The sequence below is a fragment of the Rattus rattus genome, chromosome 9 (assembly GCF_011064425.1).
Source record: "Rattus rattus isolate New Zealand chromosome 9, Rrattus_CSIRO_v1, whole genome shotgun sequence".
NCBI classification, from domain to species: Eukaryota; Metazoa; Chordata; class Mammalia; order Rodentia; family Muridae; genus Rattus; species Rattus rattus.
The window spans coordinates 60,440,420-60,460,167 of record NC_046162.1 but is presented as its reverse complement, the minus strand read 5'-3'; the positions used below and the strand labels follow the sequence as shown (position 1 = coordinate 60,460,167).

Sequence of the window (19,748 nt, the reverse complement as noted above, 5' to 3'; positions counted from 1 at the left end):
AGTTGGAGCAGGTGAAGGCCAGCCTGTTGTCATGTGTTGTCATATGGAAGGTGTGCTCACTTGGTGTCCCATAGTCACAGACCAAGCTCTGCTGTATTCATCATCGAGCCTTCTTGCTTTATTAGAACCAAAGAAGTCGGCAAAGAGCCAGGAATGAGAAGGAAGAGATAGGAACAGCTCCTAGACGGGACATGAACTCAGAAATGTGAGGGGACATTGGGTCAGAGGGTCCAGGCATGGTGGGGGCTGGGCTTGTCCAGGGGAACAGCAGAAAATGCAATCACTGCTCCTGCGTGCCCCAGGAGATGTAGTCCGGCCTGGTAGCAGCGTGGTACTCGTCGATGAGCTCCTGCACCACCTCCCTGGATCTGTCCATCTCCTCAAAGTTGTCCTTGAAGATGTCCTCTTTGCGGAACTGCTCCAGGAAGGCCCCGCGCTTCCACAGTTTGTCATACTGCTGGCAGGAACTTTCAAAAAGCTAGAGGGAAAGAGAGCTTCAGAACAGCATCCAGGCAGGACACAGAACTAGGGACAGACAGGGTGCTAAGGACATAGGGAGTGGAGCAGAGTGGCCAAAGACCAGGAGCTGGGGGTGTGGCCCAGAGCGGGGAGAGCTACCTCCCATTCCCGAAGCCCTGGGTTTGACTCCCGGTAACACAGGAACAACAGGAGACTGTGCTCACCGAGGAGATACTGGTGTGGTTGGCCATCATGAGCCCGCTAACCCGGTGGGCTGAGGGCAGGTAGGGAGACTTCCTTGACAGGGCCACCTGGATGCTGGCCGGGCCCCAGGGGATGAAGTTGGCTAACTTCCTCTCCCGGATCCTCTGCAGGCTCTTGTGGACCTGGGGTGGGCAGAGAGGTGGTGGTGGCTGTTTCTCCATCCTGTGGTCCCCAGGCTAGGGTGAAGGGGCCTCCCTTACCTGGGTGGGGTCCACCTCTCCCTGGATGATGTTGAGGATGGCGATGTAGCAGTGGTTGGTCTGACGATCCCGGCCTGTGGACACCATCACGTTCTTGGGCTGTAGCAGTCTCCTCATGACATCCAGGACCGTTGTCTTCCTCACACTGGCCACCTGAGGGAACGGGGTTCACAGGGACCCGGGCAGCAGTCAGGGAACAACTCAGAGAGGCATGGACAGAGGAGAAGGGTCAACTCTGCCCCCATCAGCTGGCAGGAGGTGTGGCCTCTGGGGACTGTCTTTAGATCAGGTCTGTGCTGAGTCTCTGCCATGGGATTAGGATCGATCATGGCTCTCAGCTCACCAATCCCATGCCCTTGAGCAATGAGCAGGAGACCCCAATGGGCACTGCTCCTGCAGGAGCCAAAGGTAGTAGAACACGGAGGCAGGGCCGCAAGCTGGTGGCAGTGTCAGGCCCTGAGTATAGAACCTGGGAGGTGGGTAGAGAAGGGCTGCAAAGAGCGGCTTTGTGTGGGAGAGTATGGAAAAGGGAAAGGCCTCAGTGCTGGGACACTGGGGGAGCTCTTACTGACTGGTCCGTGGTGAGGGGGGTATAGCCAGTCATGAGGAAGTGCAGCCGAGGGGTGGGAATGAGCGAGGCGATGAGGCCGATGAGGTCGTTATTCATGTATCCGGGGTAGCGCAGGGTGGTGGTGCTGGCTGACATGATGGTGGACACCTGGGAGCAGGAGATACTGTGTCATGGGGCTTGATGGAGGTGGAGCGTCCCTCCTCTGATGACCCTCTCTAGACAGAGGGCTCTCATTCCAGGAGTGGGGGCTCACCAGCTGGTTGATCTGGGAGAAGGATGGGTTCTGGATGTGCAAGCGGTCTGTGGCGATCCGGTTCAGGGCCGTGTTGTCCAGCACCACCTGGCAGGATATGGGGCTCTATAACATCCTTTGAGGCAAAAGGGGACCTTGGAATAAGACAATGCTTAATGTCTGTAAATTCCCAAACCAGGAAGTGGGTTTGCTACCTTCAAAGAAATATTCTATCTCTGGGATACCATAAGAGTAATGGCATGACACAGGACCGTAAACATATATGTCCCCCACATGCCTTGGTTCTAGAGAGACTACAGAGAACAGACATGTGCCGCCCTTGGGCCTACAGTCCAGGAAAAAGCAATTATCGAAACAAGGCTGGAGGTATAGCTCAGATTTAGTCTCTTTTAGCCATAAATACAGCAGGCATGGGAGTACACACATTTCCAATTAGAAAGCCAGGTAGGGGAGCTGGAGAGATGGCTCAGTGGTTAAGAGCACTGACTGCTCTTCCAGAGGTCCTGAGTTCAAATCCCAGGAAACCACATGGTGCCTCACAACCTCCTGTAATGGGAGCCAATGCCCTCTCCTGGTGTGTCTGAAGACAGCTGCAGTGTATTCACATAGAATAAATACATTTAAGAAAAAGGTGAGGTAAGGAGGATCACAAGTTTGAAGTCAGCTAGGGCAGATTTAGTAAAATCCTGCTTCATTTCTTTCTTTTAGTCTAGACTAGATCTCAGTCCATAGCTCAGACTGGCTTGGAACTTAATTATGTAGCCCAGGCTATCCTTTGAACAAATAGTGATCCTCTTGCCTCAGCCTACTCAAAAATGGAATTACAGGCATAAACAACCACGTGCACCTAAGATGCTGTTTCTAAAAAGTCAGACAAATTTAGTTAACAATATACACAAAGGGATCTGGCCTTGCCTGAATAATGGGGGGGGTGTTTGCTATTAAAGTGACCTTTGAGTTCAATCACAAGGAGGCACTGAATAGGCAAAAGGGGGTAATATGTTGGGACAGGGGAATACTCTGTCGCTGCCCCAAAATCCAGGAAGCAACTTGGAAGTTGGCATCTTAGTTCATAATCTGGTCCAGTGTCATGGCTTTGTTGGGTGTTTTGTGTGAGCCATGGCCAAAGAAGGGCACGGACAAGTCTTAGAAGGGGAGCTAAGTCCTGACTCCCTCTTCCTTTCCTTACCACACAGTCCGCGTTCTGGGTCAGCCTCTTTAGGGTGAGGAGGGAGTTGTAGGGCTGGACCACCACGTCACTCATCTCATCCTGGTTGGGAAACACAGAGTAGGTCTGCACCAATTTCTTGGGGTACCTGAGGACAAAGAAGAGGGAAAGCGGAGGAAGGCACTGTGAACCGGAAGGACCTCCCCAGCCATCGATCTCCTTTCCAAAGGCCACTGAGCTCGTGTACAAAAGGATCAAGAACACACCTCAGTGCTCCGCACCCAGAGGATAAACCACGTTCTGTAGGTCCCAAGGGAACATCCCATCTCCCTGCCCAGTTTTTGCTTCCAAGGTGTTCTCTGGATGGTTCTGTCCCGGTGACTCAAGGAGTAGCAAGCAAACAAATGAACAAACAACAAAAACCCAACAACACCACAACAGAACCCCCCAAAACTTCCAGCTCAAGGGGGTAAAGAAACAACGTGGGAAGAGATTAGGAATTCTACTTCAGTTCCTGTTACTGTGACAAACACAGCAAAAAGCAACTTGGGAAAGAAAGGACTTGTTTGACTTTCAGTTTTCGGTTACAACACATTATTTCTGGGGAGTCAAAGCAGGATGTCCACAGTCAAGAGCAGAGGGAATTAAATGCATGGATCCTTGCTTGCTGGCTGGCAGCTAGCTTTCTCTTTTATGCTGTGCAGGAACACCTACCAAGGGAATAGTGCCACCTACAATAGGCCAGGTCTTCCTGTATCAATTAACCATCAGGCCGGTCCCTTCCAGACATGTTAACAGGTCAGCTCAAGGTAGGTAACTCATCAAAACTCTCTTCTTATTGACCAATGAGGTCTTCGCATTTTTTGTTTTTTTTAGTTATTTTATTATTATTATTTTTTTACTTCTACCTCCCTTCCAACCTTTATTTCACTCTGATCCCTTCCAATGCTCCAAACACTAGATATGGGAGAAAGAAGGCTAGAGGGGAAAGCGGTTATAGTCCTCTTTAGACTACTTCCTGCTGATTAGGGTTGTCGAGCTTCTTGGGGCCAGTCCGATTTTCATGTCAGGGTATCTCCAGCTTCTTGTCAACCAACAACAGCAACCAGAAGCAGCAGGGGGTGGGGGAGAGCAGCAGCCTCCCTTCAAGCACCCCTGCCCCTCTCAGGCCTCTGGCATTTATACTCTCTCCAGAGTCCCCAGAATCAAACTATCTGCAGCTGGCAAAGATCATGCCCCTTCCAGTGCATGAGGCAAATCATAATCACCTGCTGGGAAGCAGCCTCTCATCCCACACCTGGGATTAAAACAAAAACATTCACAGAACATAACTGGGTTTTAAAAGAAACCAGTCAACAGTAAAGTGACTCAGCGGGTAAGGTATAGATGCTTGCCACCACAATAATGACCTCAGCGGTTCCTGAGATCCACATGGTGAAAGAGAACCAACCGGCACACTCTGTCCTCTGACTTCCACACGTATGCATCTATGCATGGACAGGTATGCCTCCCCCAAAATAAGCAACAATGTAATTAAAATATTAACCAGCATACCAAAGAGTCAAGGCTAATGACTTCTTAAACACAGGCTTACCTGTCATTCAGTCGCTCTAAGAGGTAGGAGCCCAGACCGGAACCTGTCCCCCCAGCAATGGAGTGACACAGCACAAATCCCTGAATGGGGAGAGAAAGAGGCAGTGTCCAGGTATCTCAAAGAGAGACATCAGCCTTGTCTCTGAGGCTCCTTGGAAAGGCTCAGAGACCAAGGAGAGGCTAAGTGACAGCACTGAGATTCTGATTTCCCTGGAACAAGGCAGTGGCTTAGTCACCTTAATGTGTTCTATATGATGTCCCCAAATGGATGCCCAGTTGAATGGCTCCACCACATCACGTGTTTAAATCCTGCCTGATCTTTCCCCCAGTCTGTTTCCCTGTGGAAGACCCTTACCTCTAGACTGTCACTTCCATCTGCTTCTCGGTCTATGATGTCAAAGATGTCCTCGTGAATTTTCTCGCCCTATATGTAGACATGGGGAAGGGAAAGTCAGGCCAAAGGTTCCTTTCTCAGCACCAAGAACTCCACACTTTGTCTCTGTTGCCATCCTGAAGCTGAGCTTCCCGACTGCAATCTTTCTCAACCCTGAAATGCTACTTTGTGAAAGGATTTACATAAAATTTGCATAACCTTCCAAGTAGTCCCTCTTCTCAACATATCCATTAGTCTCTTTATTTATTGCAAGTCTAGCCTGGACAGATCCCCAGATTTGTTTGAGCCTTGCCTTATCCCTGGCTAGGATTACCAAGAAAGTCTGGGACTGACACCTGGGAGAATCCCCTGGCCCAGTTGTTGCCAGCTCCTCCTCCATGCTCGGACAGGTAGATGTTCTCTGGGTTGTAGAGCTTGGCATAGGAGGAGTTGAGGATGGAATGGATCACCCGGGGCTCCAGGTCCAGCAGCACAGCCCGGGGGATGTAATGCTCATCGTCTGCCTGTCAAAGGGAAGCCAGGATGGGCCCAGGGAGCTAGGATGAGTCAAATCCTGAGTCCCCCAACTCTGGCTTTGGCAGGCCCTCCCTCAAGACAGCCATTCTGTTCCCATCTGCCCAGTGACTTTCCCAGCACCATGTCGCTGCCAGTCCCTTCAGGTCTCCAAGGTCCTGGCAAGTTTCTGTGGAGGGGGAGGGGCACCTGGTAGAAAAAGACGTCCTTGCGGTCAGTGCCCTCGGTGGCGAACTCCTCTACGATGCCCTCAGGGCTGATGCCATGCTCAGCACACAGCTGTTTCCAGAATTCGAACCCAACTGGGGGAGGGGGGAAAGAGGCCCAAGTCTGCTAGAGCCTTAAGGCCTGAGAACCCCAGGCTCAGAGCCTATTACACTCCAGGAGGTGACCCAAAACGCCTGGGTCTGGAAGATGTCACAGCCCAGGGCTGAGAAGGCAGCTCTTCCCTGAATCATCATGCTCAATAGGAAGGGTGGTCCATGGGAAGGACAAAGGGAATTGATGGGTACCAGGCACTTGAGTGCGGCCCGAGGGATAGAACCAGAGACTAGCGGGGCACAGTGGTTGCTTGCTCACTCTGGTTGCCGCACTGGCCAAGCTGCAGGGTGATGATCTCCCGGGGCATCTCCGATCAGACGGGAGCTTGTCTGGCCTGGCCGGGCGGGGGTCACGGCTGAGAGGAACTCCTGCCAGCCGGAGGCGCAGGACATGGGGACCGCGCTGTCCGCCGCTGTTTTGATGCGGGCGCTGGGTCTGCGCGTGTGCAGTGTGGGCCTCTCCGCAGCCGGCGGGCGGCAGAGCCCATCCTGGGCATCATTTTCTCTCCTAGCAGTTGCAGCTGGAATTCAGCGCAGGCGCAGAGTGAGGCCACGCTTCCTGTCACTATGTGCGCGTGCGCACGGTAACACTTGGCCAGCCGAGGATCCCCAGGGATGTGGGGGAGGAGAGGGAGAAGCGGCCAGGTGGATGCTCCAAGTGTGGGAGTCACCTGCCTACACCTGCCGGATCTGCTAAATTGAGGGGCTATATTTAAGCTGGGGAATTGAACCCATGTCCCTGAGCATGCTAGGCAAGAGCCAAACCACTTAGCTACACATCTAACCCAAGCCGAATTTGTGTGTGTGTGTGTGTGTGTGTGTGTGTGTTCTTTTTTTTTTTTTTTTTTTTTTTTTTGAGCTGAGGACCGAACCCAGGGCCTTGCGCTTGCTAGGCAAGCGCTCTACCACCGAGCTAAATCCCCAACCCCGTGTGTGTGTATTCTTTAATTTTATCTTTCTGTGTTTCATGACAGTGTTTCTTTGTGTAGCCTTGGCTATCCTGGAACTCACTCTGTAGACTAGGCTGCCTCGAATACATAGATCTGCTTGCCTCAGCCTCCCAAGTGCTGGGATTAAAAGGGTTCAGCTATTTACATAGTCTTACACTATGAAAACTATAGAGTTTTTCAACTGGGACCTGGTGTGGTGGCTTGTGCCTTTAATCCCAGCACTTGGCGGGGCAGAGGCAGAGCCAGGAGGATCTTTGTGAGTTCTAGGTCATCCAATCTATTTAATGGATTTCAGACCAACTGGAGCTACATAGTGAGACCCTGGGTCATAAAATAAATCACATTTTAGGTTGGCGGGCGTCATAAAGGCCCTGACTGACCAACCTGACAATGTCTGAGTTTGATTGTGGGGTCCCCATGATGGAAAGAGAGAATCAAGAACCTACTCGTGGGTTGTCCTTTGACCTCTGTATACGCTTGCTCTTGGAGTATGCAAACTTGCACAGAATAAATAAATATAATTAGAAAGTAGGTCCTGGGCTGGAGAGATGGCTCAGCGGTTAAGAGCACTGACTGCTCTTCCAGAGGTCCTGAGTTCAAATCCCAGCAACCACATGGTGGCTCACAACCATCTGTAATGGGATCTGATGTCCTCTTCTCGTGTGTCTGAAGACAGCGACAGTGTACTCATATAAAATAAGTAAATAAAATCTTAAAAAAAGAAAAAGAAAAGTAGGTCCAGACAGAGGCATACCTTTCAGCCCAGCACCCAGAGCCAGAGACGTCAGCCTAGTCTACATATTGAGTTCTAGGGCAGCTCAGGCTACACTGTATCTTAATTAATTAATGTGTACCTTTTTAAAAGATACCAGGTGGTTTTGGGGGACAGGATTTCTCTGTGTAGCCCTGGCTGTCTTGGAATTCGATCTGAGACCAGGCTGGCCTTGAACTCACAGAGATGCACCTGTCTCTGACTCCCAAACGCTGGAATTAAAGGTGTGCGCCACCACTGCCATGCCAAAGTTTACTATTTTAACCTTTTGTAAGTGTAAGAACTTTTTGTCTTGATTTTTTTTTTTTTTGAGGGGTTGGAGGAGGGGACAGGGTCTCTCACACGACCCAGGCTGACCGCAGTGTCACTGTGTAGCTCACAGTCATGATCTCTTGATCCCCCGGCTGATGTTTCTCGAGTGCTAGCATCACAGGTTAGGCCACCACAGCCAGAACTTTCACAACTAAACTCCTCAATTGTGTAGCCCCGCCCCCTCCAGCCCTTGACATTGACCATCCTTTCTGTCTTAGGGATTTGCCTTCTCTACCTACTTAAAGGATCCATACAATATTTTTTTCCTTTTGTTTCTGCCCATTTCTTTTAGGCAGCATAATATCTTTCTCCAGTTTGTACCCAAGTCAGGACAGTTTTGCCTTTTAAAGTTGAATAATAGGCCAGGCAGTGGTGGCACATGCCATTAGTCCTGGCACTTGGGAGGAAGAGGCAGGCAGATCTTTGAGTTAGAGGCCAGCCTGGTCTACAGGGCAAGTTCCAGGACAGCCAGGGCTACACGGTGAAAACCTGTCTTAGAAAATGAACAAATAAAAATAAATAAAATAATAATAGTAATAAAATTTAAAACTAGATAAAAAGTAAAGAATTACGTGTGTGTGTGTGTGTGTGTGTGTGTGTGTGTGTGTGTGTTTGATCCATTCTCTTCTTAATGGTCCCCCTCCTCCCTCTTCTTCTTGTGGTGCTAGGAACTGAACCTAGGATTTTGCTCTCACATGAGGCTAATACCCTTCCTCAAGATATAATCACAGCTCTCTTTTTACTTAAAAAAACAAACAAAACAAAACCCACTGGGGTTGCAGGGATGGCCCAGCAGTTAAGAGAACTGGGTTTGGTTCCCAGCACTTGTATAGAGTGACAAAACTTTTCCTGGGGAGACCCAACACACACATCTACTCACCCCAGATAGGAAGCACAGGACAGACCATAGTACACAGATAACACCAAAGTCAAAGTTGCTGAACCAGTGAGTTTTATTGGGGTTACTTACAGGGATGTGGGTGAAGGCTTACACACAGGAGCAGAAATGAATCATGGTGCATCACCAAAGCCCACCCAGGATGGTGACAGCTCACAAAGCTGGGAGCTTGGAGCACACTGCACAGTCTACAGGCAGCTCAACAGGTTGGACCTTGTCCTTTCCAAGTGACTCAGTTGGTCTAACCCTCCTTCAAGCAGCTTTCTAGGTTTTTCCTTCTTCCAGAAAACTGGTTTGGTCTGAGAATCTTTGAGGCTTAGCTTTACCTTGGCTGAAAGGGACTCTCAGTTTTTATTGTTTACTCTGGCAGGGAGGGGCCTATTGATTCTGGTCAGTTTCAGGGACTTCCTGAAGTTTGAGGTTTTTGTTTTTTTTTTAAACCTTCCTGCTTCGGGAGCTTCCTAGAGAGGTAGAGTGTTTCAATCTTGAGGAAATAGAATGTTTCAATCTCTGAGGAAATTGTTACACAGCAGTGCATCATGGCTAACAGCTCCAGTCCCAGAGGTTCCGATGCTTTCTTCTGGTCCCTGCTGTAGCACAGACCCTGCAGCCCAAACACCAGTACTCAGGAAACAAACAAACAAACAAACAAACAAACAAAAAAAAAACCCCAAAAACTAAAATTAAAATTTAAATGTCTATTTTAACTTTGGTGTGTGTGTGTGTGTGTGTGTGTGTGTGTGTGTGTGTTTGTGTGTGTGCATTCGACCTCTAATCCTCTCCAAGATTGGTCAGGGTGCTTAATCTCCATGCTAGCTCCTTTTTTACTTTTTATTTTGAGACAGGGTCTTACTAAAATGCCCAGGCTACCCTTGAACTTATGACTGTTTGACCTCAGCTTTGAGGTCAGACCAAAACCTTTCCAGCCTTGGAGAGGATTTATTGATTTTTATTATTTTCTGTATTTGAGTGGTTTGTATTCATATATGAATATGCACTCAAAGGCCAGAAGAAAGCATCAGATTACCTGGGGTGGGAGGGTGATCCTTTGTAGGAACAACAAGTGCCCTTAACTGATGAACTAATTCTCCAGCCCTGAAATCTTATATAAATGGTGTCAGAGTATAACAGCATAAAAAGCAACCTACTTTTTTTCTCTGTACATTAGAATTGTTGCGATCTGGTCATGTTTATGTATGTAAATTTAGTTTTTCTTTTCTTTCCTTCTCTCCTGTACACAAAGAGTATATATATATATATATATATATATATATATATATTTTGTACTATTATTTTTAGTTAAACACTTTTAAAATATTAGTTCTTAAGGATGGAACCCAAGACCTTACAGGTATTCAGCCAGATGTCCTATCTCTGCCACATCCCTGGCCACCATGTATTATTTATTTAATTACATTTTATATATATATGAGTGTGTTGCCCGCATATACATATAACGCACCTGTGTGTGTGTGCCATGTGCATGTCTTGTGTGCATAGAGGTTAAAAGAGGGTGTCAGACTCCCACAACTGGGGTTACAGATGGTTGTGAGCCATCAAATAGGTGCTGGGAATTGAACTCCGGTCCTCAGCAAAAGCAACAAGTACTCTTAACTGATGAACTGTCTCTCCGGCCCATACTATTTTTATTTCATTATTATTATTGGATATATGTATATATCTTGTGTGTGTAGGCACCAGGCAGGAACAAATCATGACCCATGGAGGTCATACTTTTAGGAGTGTGGGTTCCAGAGAGGAAACGTATGTTTCCCATTTCTTTCTTTTTTTATTAATTTATTTATTCTTTTATGTATGTGAGTACACTGTAGCTGTCTTCAGACACACCAGAAGAGGGCATCAGATCTCATTACAGATGGTTGTGAGCCACCATGTGGTTGCTGGGAATTGAACTCAGGACCTCTGGAAGATCAGTCAATGCTCTTAACCGCTGAGCCATCTCTCCAGGTCCCCGAAATGCATGAAATGCATGTCTCATCCTTGTGTGGTCAGCATGTTTGCCCACTGTGCTGTCCTAAAGCCCCTTTTGTTGTTTGTTTGAGTTGTTTGTTTTTTGTGCTCATAAGCTTAGTAAATACTCCCGCCCGCCTCTGAATTGCATTTCCAGCCCGGTTTCGTTCTTTGCAGCGTCTTGGTAGTATCCCAGTGGACGAATAAAGTAAATTTATTCTTCACTCATAAACAATCTCAGCTTTTATTGCTTACTCTGGCAAAGACAACCTAGTGACCCTTGTCAGTTTCAGGGGCTTCCTGAAGTTATTTTGAATTGTTTACCTTCCTCCTTAGGAGCTTCTTCCAGGATGGAATTTTAATCTTTGGGAAACTTGTTACTCAACGGGTTTCTTATTTCATTATAGATCCTTGTAGCGCGTTACACTCTTCTCTTTTTTTTTCTTGTACCTAAATCTGCACCTGGGCTATCAGATGGCAACAGTTGTCAGTTCCCTGGATCCTGGATGGAATTTCTTGTTTCTAGTTATCACAGTGAACTCCATTAAACTTTGCTACCCACCTCCCCCGACTCCTCTTTCTTTTGGAAGAAAATGGGTTTTTTGAGTATCCCGCAAGGGCAGGCAGCCTGGTAGTAACAAGATCACCACCACCTGGCATTTCTACTTTTCTTATGATTTGGGGTTTTTTTCCTCCCTGAATTGGCTGCTCCTTGGATTGTCTCTTTTAGACAGTGAAAGATATTCTTCAGCCAGGTATGGTGGTGCACACTTGTCATCACAGCACTTTCTTGGCTGAAGTGTGTGTGTGTGTGGTGTGTGGTGTGTGTGTGTGTATTCTAGGTGTCTTAAGTTTTACACCTCGAAAAGATTTTGACGGGCTGTTTCATTGGGAAAAGCACTTGCTTCAGAAGCCTGCTGACAAGAATTCATTTCCCAGAACCCAAAGTAGGTGAGAAACCACTACATACAATTGTCCTCTGGCCTTCACTTGCAGAAATTTATATACACAATAATAGGGGGGTTTGTTTGTTTGTTTGTTTGTTTTAAAGTGGCACACTCCTCTGATCCCAGCAATCAGGAGGCAGAGGCAGGTGAAACTCTAAATTCCAGGCTAGCCTGGACTATACAGGGAGTCCCAGGACAGCTGGGCTACCCAGAGAAACCTTGTCTTGAAAATAAAATTTTAAAAAAGAAAAAGAGTTTTGTTTCCTGCTCCCAGTCCCAGAGCGAGCCCCAGATCGAGCCCCAGAGTCAGCTCCAGATCAAGCACAGCGGGCATCACCCCTGAACTCCTGCTTACCATTTTCCTCTTCATGAGGATAGCACCCATCTTTTCCTTACATGTTTGTCCCGGAGCCCCGACTCTACCCTATGCCTTCTTCCAGCCGCGCTTGGATAGTTCAGCTTGTTCCCTGTAGGTCTTCAATTCATCTGGAATTTATCTGGAGGCCTGCCGTGAGATAGGGATCTATTTTATTTTTTCCATATGGATGTCTAATTGTCTCTGAACCAATTATTGAGGGGTCGGTCGGAGCCTCCTCCTCCAGCCTCTGGAACATTCCGAGCCCTGCTTGCTGATTGTTTGCTGCTCTCTACAATCTGGCTGGGCTGTTAGCCACCAGCTGCAGGCTTCTGGCCTCCTTTGGGTCTGGCAGTCCCGGTCTGGCTGCCTTTCTCTGGGAGGGAGACACTGAAAATTGCTAGGCAAAGTGCCTCTACTAAGTCATGATCAGACAAGGGTTTTTCTTTTCTTTCCTTTCTCTTTTAAAAAGAGAGCTTGGCTGCCTCCCAGGCTCTCCGCATAGAACCTTCTGACTTCTGTAGAAGGCTTTAAATCACCCCACAGCCCTCCCTGGCCTCGGCTGTCTGCATCCCCCTCCCGGTGCCAGGACTCTTTTCCTCTTACAGGTTAGTTAGCAAGCGACCCCAAGAGGAAGTGCCAGGGAGAGCCTAGCTGCAGCCTTTGAAGCTTGAGGGTGGGGTGGGAGAGCTGGGGGTTTGTGACTGCTGGCTGGGATGATCTTCCGAGGCCAGGCCTTCCACTTTGCAGAGCCTACCCAGAAGCCCGGGCAAATGGGTGTGAACTTGCCTCCCCACTGGGTGAGCCTGGTGAGGCTCAGTTTACTGCCTTTCAAATAAGCTGTAAGCAGTTTGTGAAAGCTTGGGGAGTAAGAGTTGAATTTCGCCCTTTCTTGGATTAATCACAGTGCCTTCCTTATTGCGCCTTCTACTCTGCCAGAAGCGGCGAGACTTGTCTCCAAATCCCTGTTTATAGGCAAGCAAGGTTAGAATGTGCAGATCATACCCTGACACGGCAGAGGTGTCCTCTCCTCTTAGTCCTGTGGAGATGAGTGGGAAACTGGGAAATCTGTGTGTTGACGCAGCTGAGGGTGAACCCTTCCGTCTATTTCTGTTGAGAACTGATCATTAGTAGTGGTTCGGTGAGACAGAGAACGGGCACTGAACACACCCAGTGCCTAGCAAACCCTCAAGGAACATTAGCTGTTTTTATCATGGCTGGATGTAATCAGGGATGCAGCAAGCTTGGGTGTCGCTACAGATGAACCATCCATCTTACTCAGGGAACGAAGAAACAAATAGTTAAGTAACTAATAACAAAACACCTGAACTCGGGTGTTTACGATTGTACAGACTGGGTTTCCATTTGAATTCTACTGACAAGCAGAAAGCATAGGTAGAGGGGTTGGTCTCACCCAGGATCTAAAGGCTGTTTGCCCATTGCTGGTGTCGAGAATCCTTGACTCGAGGTTTTCTGATCCTGGTTATGATAATTATTCAGGATGAGGTTCCTTGTCCAAGGCCTTAGCCTGCCTTTCAAATTACCTGTTGCATCTGTAAACTAACAAGTGACAAACATATGGACCTTTTACTGGGGACGTCCCAATATTGAGGAAACATGGGTTCGGGTACTCCTTCATTTTCATTTTTTTTTTCCTTTCTCTGATTTTTTGAGATCAGGCTCCCACTGTGTAGCCCCGACTGGCCTGGAACATGCTCGTCATAGTCTGTAGACCAGGCTGGTCTCGAACTCACAGAGATGCAGCAGCCATCATCCCTGGCTGCGCCTTCATTCTGCCTGGCTTCGCTGTACTGTGTGAGTAGCTTAGGCGTCTTGTGGAGGTAAAGAGAGGTGGAGGGGTGAGGTTGGGACATGAGGCTATTTCCCAGTGCCTGGAAGAAGAGCAGCAGGGCTCATCCCATACGGCTGCTACATAAAGCTGCCCCCGGTCCTCAGGCCAGGAATCTGTTACCCCAGGAAATTCAGCTCTCACAGGTTCTGCCACTGGGTAAAGGCACTTGTCGGGGTTGGGGATTTAGCTCAGTGGTAGAGCACTTGCCTAGGAAGCACAAGGCCCTGGGTTGGTCCCCAGCTCCGAGAAAAAAAAAAAAAAAAAAAAGGCACTTGTCACGGAGCCTGAGAATCCAGGTTCCATCCTCTGGACCCACATGGTGGATGGAGAGAATCAACCTTCTCAGTTGTCCTCTGACAGGCTGCTGAGATGGCTCAGTGGTTAAAAGCACTGACTGCTCTTCCAGAGGTCCTGAGTTCAAATCCCAGCAACCACAACCATCTACAGGGGAATCTGATGGTCTCTTCAGACAGGTGTATGTATATGCAGCAGAGCACTCAGACATTAAATAAATAAAATATAACTATATATTTAAAAAGGGGGGCAGGGCTGGAGAGATGCTCAGTGGTTAAGAGCACTGACCGCTCTTCCAGAGGTCCTGAGTTCAATTCCCAGCAAGCACATGGTGCCTCACAACCATCTGTAATGGGATCTGATGTCCTCTTCTGGTGTGTCTGAAGACAGCGACAGTGTACTCATACGTAAAATAAATAAACCTTTTAAAAAAAAAGTTGTCCTGACTTTCACAAACCTCCCAGTCCTCCCCCGACCCCACACAGATGTAATAAAATCTTTGAAAATTAAAGCATGGACAATGAAAACAAAAGCAAAGTTCTCTGTGTGAAGGGAGTTGTGGTAAATTCATACTTTTGATTGTGAAGCAGACTTTTTCTGTGCTGTCTTGTTTACTCAAGAAAGAGGAAAGAGAAAATAAGACCGAAAGTAATCCTGTTCGTGGTCCGTTTGCTGGTTCTTTTATTACGTATCTGCACTCTGTCAGGGACTCTGCTTTAAGCTGGCCTGTCTTGATAATGAACCAACCTGCTTATGGTCTTGTGGAAGAAATAAATTTGCAAATATGTTGGGCCTGACTTCGGCATAACCGGTTGAACTTGGTGAGGTGGGACTATTAACCCGGAAAGACTTTCTGGAGGTGGTGGCACCCGGCCCAGGTCTGGAAGTTTGGTTTGGTAATTGGGCAGCTGAAAAAAATAAAGGGAAAATAAAGGGAGGTACAAACAAAACACTCCAACAACAACAACAACAATAACAATAATAATAAACCGTTCATGATAAATTATATGATATTCAGTCTCACTAGTTGTCAGAAATATGCAGACTTAGGGCTGGGGCAATGGCTTAGTGGAGCAAACACTTACCTTGCAAGCAGGAGGACCAGAGCTTGTAACCCTTGTAAAAGTCAGCCGGTGTCATGGCTGCCTACGATCCCAGCACTCATGGAACAGACACAGAATTCTCAAGAGTAAGCTGGCTTGCTAGACTAGCAAGGATTGCCAAATTCCAGGTTCTGTGAGAGACTCCCCCTCAATAAATAAAGTAGAAAGTGATGGAAGAGGACGCCCAATGTCAGCTTAAGGCCTCTACACAGGGATGCATGTGCACATGAAACCTCAGACACACATGTACACACACATAGGAGCACACATGCACATATACATGTACACCACACAGATACATGTGCAAAAAAGAAGCATGTAGATTGAAGATGATAAATTGCTGAAGGACAAATATAAGGGTCTGATTAGCATCCAGTGTTTGTTAGTTGAAAAGCAGCATATTCCTTCCTGGATAGATCACGCCAAGCCAGCACAGTTCTCGCTTTGGGAGGTCTTTATTGAAAGAGGGGAAGAAGTGAGGAAGAGAGAAGAGAGCTATCTATGGGTCAGGGTCTGTGTCTTTTATCTGGGCCATGACGTAGGTTACGCATGTGGTGACATGCGCAGGTGAAGCAGGTAACGTGCAGGTAACGCATGCGCAGGGGTGTGTGCGACGGTGGCTATGGCAACAGACACAGGAGGGTCCTTGTTGCCTAGGGATGATGTCATCGTTGGTTTCAGAGGCTGGCTCTAGACAGCTTCGGATGGTAACAGTGTTGATGGAGCGTCTTCTGTGCAGTATTTTTGTACAGTATTCATGGTGTCGTAAGTGGCTATACTCCTGAGGGGAACTGGTGGTCTTATTATATAAAGTGCATGACCTGACAGTTCCACTTTGAGGAATCCAGCCTAGGACATGTGTTTGAAGATGTACACGTGGGGGTGTTTCCTGCGGGGGTGTTCATAACGGTGAACACCAACCTATATGCTCCTGTGTTCGTCAATAAAAATTCTAGTTAAGTATATTTTGCAAATCCCTGTGAAGGAATGCAAAGGAGCTCTTTATAAGAAAAAATGGGGAGGGGAGGCTGGAGAGATGGCTCCGCAGTTCAGAGCGCTGGCTGCTCTTCCAGAGAACTGCGGATCAATTCCCAGCACCCACACGGCCGCTTACAACTGTCTGTAACTCCAGTTCCACGGGTTCCAACACCCTCACACAGACTTCTATGGAAGAAAACCACCAATGCATATAAAATAAATAAATAAATAATAATAAAAAAAAGAAAGGAAAAGGGAATGGAGCAGCGGGATGCTAAGGGGATAAAGGAACTTGCCCTCCAAGCATGGCAACCTGAGTTGGATCCCAGGGACAGAACCACATAAAAGTAGAAGAGAGGGGTTGGGGATTTAACTCAGTGGTAGAGGGCTTGCCTAGCAAGCGCAAGGCCCCAGGTTCGATCCCCAGCTACAAAAAAAAAAAAAAAGAAAGAAAGAAAGAAAGAAAGAAAAAAGTAGAAGAGAACGGACTTCCCAAAGTTGTTCTCCACCACCCACAGGTACATCAGATCCCCATCATCCACATGCCTGGTACCCGCGAAGGTCACAAAAGGGGAACTGTATGGACAGTTGTGAGCTGCCGAAGAGATGCTGGGAATTGAGCCTGGGTCGTCTGAAAGAACAAGTGCTCCTATCCACCACGTCATCTCTTCAGCCTCATATATACATATACATATACATATACATATACATATACATATACATATACATATACATATACGTGTGTGTGTGTTATGCCTATATACAGATATACACCTATACACATATTTACACATATTTACACACATACACACATATATACACACATACACATATATACATATATTCACACACATACACATATTTACACACATATACACATATATTTACACACATACACATATTTACACACACATACACATATACACATATATACATACATATACACATATACACAAATATATACTTTTTTTAAGTTGGACATGGCCACATGAAGGCCTGTGTAACCCCAGCACTGAGGAGTTGATCAAGATCTTTGGGTGCCAGCCTCGATCCAGCTTCGTTGAGAGATCTCTCTCAAGGGAATAAACGGACACTAACAGAGCTGAACACCAACATCCTTCTCTGGTCTCTGCAAGCATACAAGAACACATATGCATGTGCTTGCGACCCCACTCCCCAAATATCATAAAACTTACAAATATTGTAACAGTACTTACAATACAGCAGACTCTCCTTGTGATTCCACACATGCTACTTTATGCAGTCAAAGAATATGCTGTAGAAGGCATCTGTAATTTGAGAAAGTTAAGAAGAAGCTGGGCATGGTGGTGCATACCTTTAGTACAAGTGCTCTGGAGGCAGGCGACTCTCTGTGAGTTCGAGGCCAGCCTGTTCTACACAGGGGGTTCGAGGATAGCCAGAATTATATAAAGAGACCCTGTCTCAAAAAACTATAAATAATACTAATAAATAAAAACTAAATGCATAAAATAAAAATAATAAAAATTACTGCTAATAATATAACAATAATTTAAAAATAAGTTAAGAAGTATTCTAAAAGACAGACAGGAAGGAAGGTTGTCTCCTGATGGAACTGGAATGTGGTGTCTGGGAGACTCGGCTTTTCAGAATGAGGGAGGAAACTTCCTTGTCAAAATATTGAAAGGACAGGAGTGGGGGGGTGGGGGGTGGGGGTGAAGCTCAAGGTCCTTGAGAAGGTGGAACTACTGGATTCAGGGTTCAGGTAGAGAGATTAACTGCAGGAAGGAGGAAAGGATGAGGGCAGTTAAAAATAAGTCAGTAGGGATGGAAGTGTGTGTGTGGGGGGGGAACAGGAAGTTGATGGGGCTTCAGCACGCTTTGATTTTCACTGTCAAGTAGGAGTGAAGTTCCGCATTTGGAGCGGAGAGAGGAGGGAGACAACGGTAGGAAACAGCAGAGAGCTGGTGAAGACAGACCAGTACTCCGAGCCCCAAGGGGTGGGGGAAGATTGCCAGGTTGAAGACAGTTGCCATGACAACTGTGGGCAGCCTAGGCTTGCACCGTCTCGATCGGTACTCAGCTGGAGGACTTTGAGAGCAGTCAGGCAGGGAAAGCTAGTCCCGGGTTTGATCAGGGGGGCCAGCTGAAGATGACGACGGAGTAAAGGATAATTAGATCGGGTCATCCAGACTCTAGGGAGAAGGATATAAATCCACAAAGCCATCGATGACTTGGGAGAGAGAAAGCGGCCCTATGCAGACAGCGAGACAAAGAGAGAAAGGAAACAGAGGTGCAGGAAACGCACTCACAGGAATAAGCCGTCAAGTTTAAGGTTGAAAGTAGTAGGGGCGGGCGAGATGACTCAGTGGTTATAGAGTCAAGAGCTCTTACTGCCCTCCAGGGCAGTTAAGCATAAGATCATGTACTGGACCAGAGTTTGGTTCCCAGCATCCACATCAAGTGTCTCACAACTGCCTGTAACTCCATTCTAGGGCATACACCTCAGCCCTCCAAGGTCACTCACACACACATGCACAGTCACCCCCCTCACACGTTCACGCCTTTATAATCCCAGCACGAGGGAGTCTGAGGCAGTTGGATCTCTGAGTTCAAGGTCAGCCTGGTCTATAAAATGAGTTTCAGGACAGACAAGGCTACACAGAGAAACCCTGTCTCAAAAAATAAAATAAAATAAATAAAAAAGAAAGAAAGAAGCACAGGGCTGGAGAGACGATGCAGCAGTTAAGAACACTTAGTGTAAACCCGATGACCTGAGTTCAATTCCTGGGACCCACCTGGGAAGGAGAGCACCAGTCTCCAAAAGTTGTCCTATGACCTCCAGACATGTGCAGTGGCACCCATGTGCCTGCTGTGATATGCACACCACACACACACACAAATAAAAATAAATAATAATAACAAGAAAAAGCGAAATTTAAGGGTAGAGAGATGGCTCGGAGGTTAAGAGGACGGTTGCTGTGGCAAAGGATCTGAGTTTGCTTTCCAGCGCCCATCCTGGGTAGCTTCCAATCATCAGTAACCCTGGTTCCAGAGGATCCGACGCCCTCTTCTGGTCTCCGGAGGCATTAGGCACACAAGTGGTACTCATTCAGGTGAAACGCTCATACACAAAATAAACAAGAATCTAAAAAAATATTAAATAGGCAAATAAAATAACATTTCAAAGTTTAAAGTTAAGGAGCGGCAGGAGAACCAGCCCTGGGATCTGCCGCAGTGAGGGCGAATGAAGCAGAGACGTGAAGGGCCCAGGAGGTGGGAAGGCCATTCCAAGGAGAGCTACCTGTAGGGATGCATGAGTCACCAGGATGAAGGTCGGCTTGGCATGTGCAGGGAGGAGCCTGGTGAGTGCGAATGCAAGGCATCAGGCAGGAGGTCCTTCTGTCCCTGCAGGCTCGCTGCTCCTCCCTTGTAGTAATTTCGTCTTGTTTTATCTTCTGGTCTGAAGGGCAAGTCCTTTCACCCACTCACACAGCGCTCTGCCATATGACTGCCTGTGTGGAGAACAGGGATCTCCCCTCTTCTCCTTTTCTTATGATTAAGAACCCTCAGAGTCACATGGAGATATGGCTCCGAAATGT

At 47.4% G+C, this 19,748-nt stretch overlaps 1 protein-coding gene across 1 annotated transcript; it reads right to left on the bottom strand.

Annotated features, from left to right (window-relative positions):
* Nucleotides 1-99: 99 nt before the first annotated feature.
* On the bottom strand, nt 100-6,043 carry LOC116910611 (tubulin gamma-2 chain). The gene is made up of 11 exons (XM_032914558.1): nt 5,995-6,043; nt 5,605-5,717; nt 5,238-5,405; nt 4,864-4,932; nt 4,510-4,589; nt 2,937-3,063; nt 1,748-1,834; nt 1,492-1,641; nt 924-1,076; nt 684-845; nt 100-478 (listed from the first exon to the last, which is right to left on the bottom strand). The coding sequence occupies exons 1-11, from the start codon at nt 6,041-6,043 to the stop codon at nt 281-283; spliced, it is 1,356 nt and encodes a 451-aa protein (XP_032770449.1). The 3' UTR covers nt 100-280.
* Nucleotides 6,044-19,748: the final 13,705 nt, after the last annotated feature.